Below are 11,321 nucleotides of genomic sequence, written 5' to 3' on the forward strand. Positions count from 1 at the left end.
AATAGACGTAATTCAGAACAAAATACTACACCCCAGATGGGACTCGAACCCACAATCCCTGGCTTAGGAGGCCAGTGCCTTATCCATTAGGCCACTGGGGCTCGTGCGTCCATTGCATACATTATTTTTCTATTTAAAGTATGAGTCGTACCAAGGCATATTCAGTTGAATTAGTTAATATACGCTGTAGCAAGCTTAAATTCTTAACTACTTTTTTTTACTGAAAAATGCGACATTTATAGTCTACGTGTCAGTGCTATTGACTGGTCATATACCTACAGATTACAGCAGACTGTGAACTCGCCTGTTCTGAAAGACAGTAAGTGATGGGTTTATTCCAAACAGGGTCAACTCTGAGGGTTTCTCACACACTAATAATTGAGAATATTGACGATTATTAACACAAACCAAATCAACAGTAGGCTACACAGAAGACTCGACACTTAGTTGAATGTTTTATTTCAAGAGTTCATGAATTTGTCCACTTCCACGTCTACCCTTCTTTTCCAAATTATCCTGACAATGACGAGCAACACAAATCAGAGAAATGACAAACACACAGCAATCAAACACGCCCATTTCAAGAAATGAAATATAAAATGGGTCTAAATTGTGGATTCATCAGTATGTGCATTTATTCCCAGCTGAAAATATCATGACATGCATAGAAAATCCACAAAACAGTTGAAGAGCAATCAGATGGGTATACAATGATTGTAAATAAACTTAATAGATTAGAAATTTGTCATGTAATAAATAAGATATAGGTCCCTTTTTTATGTATCCCAGTCGTTTAGTCACTGGCCCCTATCTGGCATAAATGTACACACTCTATGTAGACTGTATCTTAGTCTTATACCTGTTTTGTATCTATGTCTTGCTGCAAAACCAATTGCTCTCAAAAGCCAAATAAAGTTGAAGTTGAGATGTTTTTGGTAATGTACTGTAGAGGCAGAAAGTGAGGCTAGTATGATATACCAGCATCACTATACCATTCCTAATCCATAGTTCCCATCTAGGGAAACAGCTTCCCCCCACTGTCTTCATTGTCACACAGGGAAGTTGGGCATTAATGCTTTGCATTGACATTAAAAAAAAATAGTGTAACAAATAAAGAATTCTATGGAATAAAACAGCTCTTGACTGTATTGAAGAACAACGCTCATTTGGTACCAGGCCTCCATCTCTGACAGCGACAGTAGACCTAAAGGCTGTTCTCAGCCTGAGATACCTCCACCCAGAGAACAAATGTAGAGTTCTTTCATCTCAGCTGGACTTAATGTAACATAAGGGTTTAGGAAATGAAAGAAAATGTATTTGGTCAACGAAGCCACTTCTCACAGAGCCCACGGTCTGTTCCCTCCATGCATACACATCATATAACCCCCCCTGGCAGAAAACTGACCCATCATTCACACCACACTCCAACCACTCACGACCAGGACAAAAGGCACTGCTCATCCACACCATACAGTCCATAAGCAGAGCATCAGCACTCACTGCAGCTTAACATTTAAATAACATACATTCAGTTCAATGGATATTCTGGACTCATTTGACATGGACTCGTATCTTGAGTGAGAATGAGTTGAACAGCAGAGTTAAGGTCTTATAGTTTGAACCTGTGGAGTCCAACAAAAATCCAAGTGACTAGGTTCAGTGTCAATGGGCTTCATAACTATTTACAGTAGTTATTAAGAGGCTACAGTACAGAAGTATTACAGTTAATAGCATTACAGTCAAATAGCAGAACAGCCCAGTGTTATTCTCCAGTGTAGACTGTCCTTACCCCTTGAACTGTGTTCATGAAACCAGTTCGGCTCTCCTGTCCAGGAGCAGAGTGAGTGAAGTATTTAGTAGTTTGGTTGCAGAGGTCAGGCTGATGCTCTGTAGGCTATCGACACCCCCACTCCCTCTCATTCATCATCAACCAGCTTCTCAGCACCGTTCTCAGCCTGTCTGCCCGCCCCGCTCTCTCCTCCATCGCCCTCCCCTCCTCCCTCCTCCTCCTCCTCCTCATCCTCCTCCTCCTCCGTGTAGGAGTGCGGCTGGTTGCCGTAGTTGATCATGGTCCGGGAGAGGTCCACCTCGATGGGGAAGACGTCGGCCTCTTTCAGGACGGCGTAGCACTCGTCGTAGTAGTGCGACATGCCCGACACGAAGCGCTGCAGCTGGAACACGATGTCTTGGACTGGGGAGGGGGGAACGGAGGAAAGGTGGAAGGGATAGATGTTAATAATTACCCCAACCGCAGACTAAATGGAGAGAGAAATATATATAGAGAGAGAAACGGGAGATGGAGAGGGTGGTGTGGAAACTAAGCGGGGGAGGGGGGGACGAAGACAAGCTGTGGAATTCAGTTCCATTAGCTTAGAGGGCTATCACTGAGAGGTTGTGTGAAGGTCCATGATCTGTCAGTTAATCACTGTGGGACGGATCCAAGAAAGCAGCAGACCTGTCCATAAAGACTCACAGATGGAAACTTGAAGTGATAAAACATTGAGTGAGGGGTGAACGAGACAGAAAGAGTGAGAGAGGAGAAGAAAGAAAGGGACAGACCAAGAGACACAAGGAAGAAAGGAGAGAGAGAGAGAGAGGGGAGAGAGAGTGCGAGAGAGGAGAGAAGAGAGAGAGAGAAAGAGAGAAGGAAAAGAGAGAGAGAGAAGAGAGAAACTGACCATGTTTCTGGTCCAGCAGCTCTATCTTCTCCAGCACGTCCTTCCTCATCTTAGCGAAGCGGGCGCGAGCCTCCTGGCGACACCGCAGCACCAGCCGGTACTCGTAGTTACCGGTGCTGACCCGGTACATGGGCTCTCCCATGGCCTGGGGAAAAACAGCCGGCACACACAGTGTAATCATGGAAACGGCTCAAAATATCACTCACACTAAGTGACAGGTGGGAAGAGGAGGGGGTGTGCAGTGATGTAAAAGGCATGTTCTACATGTTGGCACTTGTTTGAACAGGTGTTATAGATGAGAGGTGGCTACTCACAATGCAGCTGTACTCCTCGTCATCCATCTCCTTCACCTTCAGACAGTAAGACTGGAACACACAACACACCAACTGTTATTCTATACGGGTTGAGAGGTCACTGGGTGAAACTGTAAAACAGGCTCTTTTTAACAGAATTTCAGTGAAATTAGCCTGAAATTAGTACTGCTGATTCACAGCATGATTGGTAGCATGGTGGACTCTCACCAGGTACTCAAACTTGACGTCCAGGTACTTGCGGATGGTGAGTTTAGTGTCTGGTATGGCCTTGTGTAGGTAGGTGTTCAGATCATGGAGCATCTGTAAAACAAAATTTTGCTGACTAATAGTGATGTCTTTTGTTTGGACAAGTGACTTATGAGGGGACACCAAAAACCCATATCCCTGTTTTGGGAAAACAAAACCCTGAAATCAGGTCTGGGTGACGGGACTGCATATTGCATATTGTAACTCACAGGCTTGATGGTCTTTAGAAGCTGGATGCCGTATTTCTCGATATTGCGATGGGCTTCAGCAAACTTCACAAAGGCCTCACTAGCCGCAGCCTGAGGCTCCCGTACCCCGATCACTGAGAACACATCCCCGAACGCTGTAAGGTGTCCAGAGAGCAGGGAGAGAGAGCAGGGGAGAGAGAGCGGGGGAGAGAGAGAGCAGGGGAGGGAGAGAGCAGGGGAGAGAGAGAGCAGGGAGAGAGATAGAGCGGGGGAGAGAGAGAGCAGGGGAGAGAGAGCGGGGGAGAGAGAGAGCAGGGGAGGGAGAGAGCAGGGGAGGGAGAGAGCAGGGGAGAGAGAGAGCAGGGGAGAGAGAGCAGGGGAGAGAGAGCAGGGGAGAGAGATAGAGCGGGGGAGAGAGCAGGGGAGGGAGAGCGGGGGAGAGAGAGCAGGGGGGATAGAGCAGGGGAGAGAGAGAGAGCAGGGGAGGGAGAGAGCAGGTGAGAGAGAGAGAGCAGGGGAGGGAGAGCGGGGGAGAGAGCAGGGGTGGGAGAGCGGGGGAGAGAGAGAGCAGGGGTGGGAGAGAGCAGGGGAGAGAGAGAGCAGGGGAGAGAGAGCAGGGGAGAGAGATAGAGCGGGGGAGAGAGAGAGCAGGGGAGGGAGAGTGGGGGAGAGAGAGAACAGGGGAGAGAGAGAGAGAGCAGGGGAGGGAGATAGAGCAGGGGAGAGAGAGCAGGGGAGGGAGATAGAGCAGGGAAGAGAGAAAGAGCAGGAGGAGAGAGAGAGAACAGGGGAGAAAAGAGAAGAGAGTGACAGGAAGAATGAGGACCAGTAGAGGGTGCTCAAGTATCACAAAGGTGTTACGTCCTTTAAGGGCTAATGAGTAATGCTTCAGTAACTCACCTCTGTGTGTCTGTGAGAGTTCAAAGAATGCTCGGAGCAGTCTCTTAGTGTGCTCCATCAGTCCTGAGAGGCAGAACCAAGCCATGAAAGTGAGACAAGCAGAGCCACGCAACTTGGAAAAAGGCCGTCAATACCTATGCGACTTAGAAAAAACGATACTTAAAAGAAGAAAAAATCCCGGTACCTTTGTACAACTCTGCCGTTTTCTCCAGCTCCTCAAGCCTCTTCACCAGGCCATCTGAAAAGGCAGAGAGAGACCTATGAGTCACGCGTCTCCCTGCCAACCCAGATGACAACTCACTCATCTCTAGTTCTGGGCTCACCGTTGCAGAGTATGGCTCTGCTGAGCCCCAGGGCATCGGCCGTGCCGGAGCTCATGTTCTCCACCAGACGATGCTTCACCTTCTTCAGCACTGGGACACAGAACATACTGGTTACCTTGCCGGTACACGGAACCATAAATATAAACTCACACTGAACACTCACAAGGTGATTCCCTAGTTCGGTTCTCTATTCAGAATGTTGCCATGTCATTTGTGTCATCCTTAGCTTTATGCCCCTGTTAATGAATTAGAGCCCCAGGGAGGAACAGTTACCTATGTCAAGTGACTTCCCCTGTTTGGGGTCAGCCTGCAGTTTGTTGTAGTGGATTGTGGCCTCTCCCTGCAAATACAACAAGTATTAAGAGCAGGAAGTAGCAGGTCACCAAGTATTCTTACATCAATATATTTTATGTTGAATGCTTAAAACTTGTGTTAAAACATGTCAGAAGATGGCAACCATGTCATATTTGAGCACATAATATCTCTAAACAAAGGTGGAATGCGACAGAGAAAATGTCAGTGCAGGCAACTATCCACAATGGCCCATTCTAATCCTACAACACCGACAGAGGACCACCATTCCCCATCTCCGTTAATCCACTGACGCTAACAAGCTGGTGGGGGACTCATAGCTTCCCAAAGGTTCACAATGGAGCGCTAAAGCAACACTGCCACTCTGCGCTGGTGACGTGATGCAGAGTGTTTGACACTATTGTTCTCTGCTCACTAGCACTGCTGAACTGCATGCAGTGTCTTTCTAATGGTACGGCAGGAGTCTGACTCTGATCTGGCTGGTAGCTGGTGAATAGAACACCTGGGAATAACAAACGATAACTGTAAGTATCTTTGTGTTTTGACGGTATTGGTTGCGGTGAGTGTGTTCCATTGTTGATTTTATGGGGTGATTTTTCATCCACCCTTAAAAGGGAAGACTAATTTTCTTGTAGTATTAACTCAGAGTAAGGGAGCTATGATGCTACCTGATGACGCTCTATAGGCTTATGATGAATGGGCTTCCATGCCGAGTTGCGTACCTGGACAGCTTGAATCATCTTGGCCACCTCCACCTTGGTCTTGCCCTTCACAGGTTTGCCGTTCACCCCAGTGATCTCATCGCCTGCTGCCAGAGTGCCCTCCAGAGCAGCAGGGGTGTTGTCAAAGACCTGAGACACACCAAGACCTCAGGCACACAGATATAGCATACCAGTACAGCAAGACTATAGATTCATATTCAAATTGAAAATCTATGGAAAGAATTCCAACTCTATTTGAAAGATTATTTAATGATCATATTAATACTAGCAACTTTTTTGTTGTTGCTATTAGCAACACTAGTATGTAGCTTACAGTGTGTTACAATGAACATCCGATATCAAGCTACAGTACAGAAGCGAATCAACATTTGAGTTGGTTGATCACGACAGGTTTATTAGTGAGTGGATGACCTGCACAATGTAGAGACAGGGGCAGTACTGGGCCCCGCCCCCGATACTGATCCCTATCAGGTTCTGGGCGTCCTTCTTTAGGGTCACCGTCCCTGGCACCGTGGGGATCCCCCTGTATAAACACACCATGGACATCAATCTTACACCTGCGTTGGAAATCACACCACCAAACACTGAAATTGTTCAGACGGTTGATAACAATTACAATAAGGCAGTTGACAACTTACAATTTGTCCTCCTCCAGCTCATAGTCCATGTCTGTGAACATCTGGCTGTATTTATTCTTTATAATCTGTTAAATTAATTGAGGGGAAAAGTTCAAAACCGATAAACGTATTTCGGGAGATACATTAAACTACCTTTACGTAACGACCTTTTCCAGTGACTACATCAGCCACAATGCGTTTAAGCGCTGGCACAGTAGAAAGATTAGCTAGTCACTCCTTCCTCTATTTCTGATGCCATCTTATTTTCCAAACCAAGCCTGTGTGTCACTGTCAGCCAACCAATCAAATAATATCAGCAAAAAGCTGATTAGCTTGCCAAATATAGTAGTTTTAGCTAGGCTTCTGTAGCTTCCAATGTAAAAGTGTGGACTATATATTGTGGCTAGTTCCTTTACAAAACAATACAAAATATAACTTTTGAGGTAATACACTATAGTAGCGATCAAAATGATGATGCTTACAGCAAGGAAGAAGCTGGCTATTTCAGTTGGCTAATGACTGACGAAGCTAGCTAGCAGCAGGTTCTTTGCTGATAAAGATGGGAAATAAATTACCTTTCACGGTCCAATGCAATAAATAACACGCCTGTTATTATCCTCACATAAACACGTGTGGAGCTGTATAACAAGTCTAGAATCAAATCGTTCCTCAAAATGTATACTTTATTAGAGAATGATTCATCTTTGCACCACTCGGCTATCTCAACCTGCTTGATCAGACTCAGCCAGGCTATACTGTTTATTTAGACACGTCACTTCCGACAATTTAGCGGAATCTGTCAGAGAAAAATATAATATTTCTAGATCCTTTTTGTGTTAGATCCTGATAAAAGCGTTGAAATCATAAAGTTGAAATCATAAAGTTGAAACTTGAGAACCGAGTACCATGATTGGCACTGGTCGGTGTTTACATTCTGCCAACACTGCCGCCGTTGTTTAGAGTTGGTTTTGGCTGGTTTATTGAAAAAAGCCAACATTCCTGATTGTTACTGATTAGACTTTTGAGAATGTATGGATCAAAGCAGGCCTACAACTTAATCATTACATTTAATCAATTTGACCCTGCAACTAACCATAAAGCAATCCTACTGGATTCAATCATCATTAATCAGTGACCAATGCAATCAATAGCAAAGATCACACAGCACATTCTACTCATTGTATGTTGCAGGAGAGAGGATACTTTTCTCGATTCAGACCACCGGCTAACTCACCCTGGATCTAAGACACCTCACACAAGCGAAATCGTAGCTATGGTAAGGTTTTAAACGTTCTGTATTCAAGTTGTAGGCCTACACATGATATTTATAAAGATGCTAGATCTACAACAGAGAATAACCTCAATCATGATTTGCCTGTTTTCAGGAACTTGAGCTGAAGAATGTAGAGCTGAGAGCTGGGGACACGCTGAAGGTGAAAGGGAAGATTCTGGATATGGCTGAGAGGTAGGTGCAACTCAACCAATACTTTTAAACCTCACTGAGGGTTTAACAACAAAAACAAACTTCTACCATTACATGATTGTATTCTAAAACAACACACCAGCAGTTTGTATCTTTGATACTTTGCGTGAAATGCACCATACTGAGTGAATGTACAACTGAAAACATGGGACCTTCTGTCCTGTCAGATTCCAGATTGACCTGGGCTGTGATGCTGATCACCTGGCTTTGCACTTTAACCCCCGTTTCCATGACGACACCGATGGCTCTGTGCTTGTGTGCAACTCGAAGATTGCAGGCTGCTGGGGAGACGAAAAGAGGGAGACCCACAACCCTTTGCAGAAGGGCTCTACTGTCAAGGTGAGCAGAGGGAGGAGGATCTGTGGAGAGAATGGCGGAAGGAAGAGGAAGTGCTTGCATAGGAAGTTTGGTTACAAAACAATGGAATTACTCTAGTGGAACTATGTTATGATAACATTGAGGTTATTCAGCAGAGGAAATTCTGCAGTATATCACGCTAATCACATTAGGTGCGCGTATAAGGGGAGTCAGGTGGCTGAGCGGTTAGGGAGTCAGGCTAGTAATCTTAAGGTTACCGGTTCGATTCCTGGCTGTGCCAAATGACGTTGTGTCCTTGGGCAAGGCACTTCACCCTACTTGCCTCGGGGGGAATGTCCCTGTACTTACTGTAAGTCGCTCTGGATAAGAGCGTCTGCTAAATGACTAAATGTAATAAAGGAATGAGCCTACACTGTGTGATGCTGTGCTAACTGAGTAGTAGTAAACCAAACTACAGAGCTTGAGCCACACCAGGTCATCATCAGAGGTTAACGCATTAATTGATATGGATATGGGGTGGATACCTGAAGACAACTATGAGCCATGTTATCTGAAAACCAGTCTAAAACTAAATGTGTAATCATTCCAATAATGACTAACATGTCTTCACCCAGATTGTTCTGAAGATGGCAGGAGACATGTTTGAGGTGGAACTTCCTGATGGACATGAGATTCAGTTCCCGAACCATGAGAGCCTGGATATCTGCTACGTTCGGATCAAAGGGGACTTTCAGCTCAAGTCCTTCAAGATCTGCTAGGAGAAGCTACAGATCTCTGCTATGGAAAACATTTGTTTGTGTTGATCCAGTAAGGTAGATTGAGACTACATTGTTACAACTGGATCAGATCAGTGCAAGTGCCATTTCTGATTGGTTATTATAATGTTCCTACTGTCATAAATAGAAATGTGTATTTATTGGATTCTAAGAAGAATGAGTTTATTCAAATAATTCAGGGTTTCTAACAATTTTGACAAGATGAACCACATCATGAATCAATTCACATGAAATATTTAGAGACATTTCTTTTAAACATTTTCAATAAAACAATAGTCAATAACAGCTGATCTCCATTGCAATGTTGTATTTTCCCCTAGATATTTATGGGGTGGAGGTTGTTGACTTGTTGACATGACTACAGACGAATAATCTGTGAAAAGAGATATGGCTTTGTTTAAAGCTTCAACAGCTGTCATTCCCCTGAGACACAGCTGAGACCCCTGATAAGTCAGACCTGCGTGGAACGCATGTATAGTCAGGCTTAGGTTTCAAGGCAAATACAGCATATTATATGTAGGTCCCGGTGTGCCTGGTCTTCGGACACAGCATAGTGGAAGCACTCCTGAGCCGTCAGGTAGTCAGCCCTCAGCATGTAGAACGCCCCGTAGTCAAACCAGTGGGATGGGTTATTGCGCTCTCGAGTCAGCCGCTGTACAGTCTGCAAAACACCCAGAAGACGACATCATTCAGGTGAGGAAAAATGGCAGAAAATGCCCACATTGGTCCATTCACATTCAGTGGTATTATGATGAATAGGTTTGAAGAGGGTGTTGGCAGCGTGTTCATGCCAGGGTCAGTGGTAGTGCACCTCCTGGTAGTACTGAGAAGCCAGCTGGTAGTCTCCTCTCAGCTGAGCCTCCCTGGCAAAGTGCCCCAGCTGGGCACAGTCTAGCAGCGGGCGAGGCTGGCTCTCCTGGGCATCCACTGATAGGGTCTGGATAGGGGGAAATAAGAGAGCAAGGAAAACATTGAGAGAGAAAGAACTCAATGGATGACAAACATGACATGGCACAAGGCTGGTTTGCTGCTGTCTCTGTGGACACATCTCCAGACACTTCTAAGGTGGTGACTAGGTGTGTTTTGTCTTGTTGAGAGCCACGTGCATCTCATCCACCAGGAACACATGGAGCTGGCTGAGGAAGGTCTGGAGCTGCTCAGGGTCAGTGAAGGCCTCAGTCCTCAGCCTCTTCTCCCATACGATCTTCACCACAGAGTACTGAGAAACACAAACGGACACACAAACAGTAAGAGACAATGAAAGAAACGCTTCCACTATGTTTCTTTAATTTCATAAAAAATGTTCATGATTGAACCTATATTTAAACATAAGAGTCTATAATTAAACCCTGCTTTTTAAGGGTGGCTTAGAAAAGCCAAAAGAGTGGGAAAAAAACATCCCCATATCTCTCACCTACATCTGCTCTTTGAAAGCAAAGAACTTCCCAGAGTGGTTGAGCTCTCCCAGGAGCTGAGTCTTGCGCTCTTCCTGTGCGTTTGGATCCAGCGGCTTGCCTCCAGGCAGGAAGGCAGGTCCAAACAGCTGCTTGTACTGCTCCAGAACCTGTCCCGACACAACTGCAGTCAGCACTGGTCACTACTGCCCACCAGCAGGAGGAAGTAGGAAGACATGTAGTGGCTGGTAAATGGCCACAAGGGGTCGACACAGCAAAGTGAATGGAGAAGTGTGCTAGCGTCATGGTGATTGTGGGATTGTGTTATTGTAAAGTGTGTGTTGTGATTACTCTCTCTGCTCCAGCAGATCTGCGAGGCAGGGGGGGTCTGGGAATAAGCAGCTCCTTCACCCTGTCAATAGACAGACAGAAACACATTGTCTCTCTTCTGACTATTACTCACTTCCCTTCCATACTCACAGTTACTGTTTTGAGTACAGTAACAAGGCAGTTACAAAAAAATTCTAAACACTTATGACCTCCTACACCCCTCAATCCTTTAAATCTCAGTCTGTACAGTTACAGTACTGTACCTTGGAGCTAGCTCCTCAGGCAGTCTCTTGGGCACCAAGGGCTTTTCCAGAGCTATTTCGATGATTATGTAGGTTCTGGAGTCTGCATACATCTGCACACATAAGGAGTGTGGAGGGTTATGTGATACTGAAACTGGACCTGTAGTGACATCCTTCTCAGTGACAGTGGCGTCGATCCCACTCACCTGGCCCTCCACGTTGACCTGTGGCCATGGCCGCGGGAACTGGGGGTCCTGAAGGTGCTGCCGCACCCCCTGCTGACAGGACGAGAATTTAAAATGATATGACTTGCAAAAAAGTTTTGGTTTTTCAACAGGTTTTAAATTTTCCACATTTATTCAAAACATTTTTCAAAATATAATTTCGTTTTTATATGATGTCAAATGGTCAAATTGGTATATTTGAAGCATTGATTGTATTTTTATTAAACAGAAGCATAGATTATATTCATCATTCA

The 11,321-nt window shown here is 45.2% G+C and overlaps 3 protein-coding genes and 1 non-coding gene across 5 annotated transcripts; 1 reads left to right on the forward strand and 3 right to left on the reverse strand.

The window, feature by feature from the left end:
- Positions 1 to 28: 28 nt before the first annotated feature.
- trnar-ccu (transfer RNA arginine (anticodon CCU)) lies at positions 29 to 101 on the reverse strand. Its single transcript has one exon. It is a non-coding gene; the product is annotated as a tRNA-Arg (tRNA).
- Positions 102 to 442: 341 nt separating this feature from the next.
- On the reverse strand, positions 443 to 7,062 carry pick1 (protein interacting with prkca 1). The gene is made up of 13 exons (XM_062479612.1): positions 6,876 to 7,062; positions 6,322 to 6,386; positions 6,095 to 6,206; positions 5,684 to 5,812; positions 4,923 to 4,989; positions 4,650 to 4,739; positions 4,511 to 4,564; positions 4,327 to 4,389; positions 3,448 to 3,581; positions 3,200 to 3,292; positions 2,993 to 3,043; positions 2,679 to 2,823; positions 443 to 2,191 (listed from the first exon to the last, which is right to left on the reverse strand). The coding sequence occupies exons 2-13, from the start codon at positions 6,360 to 6,362 to the stop codon at positions 1,917 to 1,919; spliced, it is 1,254 nt and encodes a 417-aa protein (XP_062335596.1). The 5' UTR covers positions 6,363 to 6,386; positions 6,876 to 7,062; the 3' UTR covers positions 443 to 1,916.
- LOC134035239 (galectin-2-like) lies at positions 5,357 to 8,888 on the forward strand. Of its 2 annotated transcripts, none has more exons than XM_062480191.1 (5): positions 5,357 to 5,489; positions 7,495 to 7,576; positions 7,686 to 7,765; positions 7,951 to 8,122; positions 8,716 to 8,888. In XM_062480191.1, the coding sequence occupies exons 2-5, from the start codon at positions 7,574 to 7,576 to the stop codon at positions 8,857 to 8,859; spliced, it is 399 nt and encodes a 132-aa protein (XP_062336175.1). In that variant the 5' UTR covers positions 5,357 to 5,489; positions 7,495 to 7,573; the 3' UTR covers positions 8,860 to 8,888. The 2 variants fall into 2 exon arrangements, with proteins under 2 accessions (XP_062336175.1, XP_062336167.1); XM_062480183.1 differs by having other exon boundaries at positions 5,404 to 5,485; positions 7,492 to 7,576.
- Positions 8,889 to 9,267: 379 nt separating this feature from the next.
- On the reverse strand, positions 9,268 to 10,126 carry LOC134035232 (cilia- and flagella-associated protein 70-like). The gene is made up of 2 exons (XM_062480168.1): positions 9,689 to 10,126; positions 9,268 to 9,538 (listed from the first exon to the last, which is right to left on the reverse strand). Exons 1-2 carry the CDS (start codon positions 9,923 to 9,925, stop codon positions 9,362 to 9,364), a joined length of 414 nt encoding a protein of 137 aa, XP_062336152.1. The 5' UTR covers positions 9,926 to 10,126; the 3' UTR covers positions 9,268 to 9,361.
- Between the last annotated feature and the right edge of the window lie 1,195 nt (positions 10,127 to 11,321).

The sequence above is a fragment of the Osmerus eperlanus genome, chromosome 2 (assembly GCF_963692335.1).
Source record: "Osmerus eperlanus chromosome 2, fOsmEpe2.1, whole genome shotgun sequence".
NCBI classification, from domain to species: Eukaryota; Metazoa; Chordata; class Actinopteri; order Osmeriformes; family Osmeridae; genus Osmerus; species Osmerus eperlanus.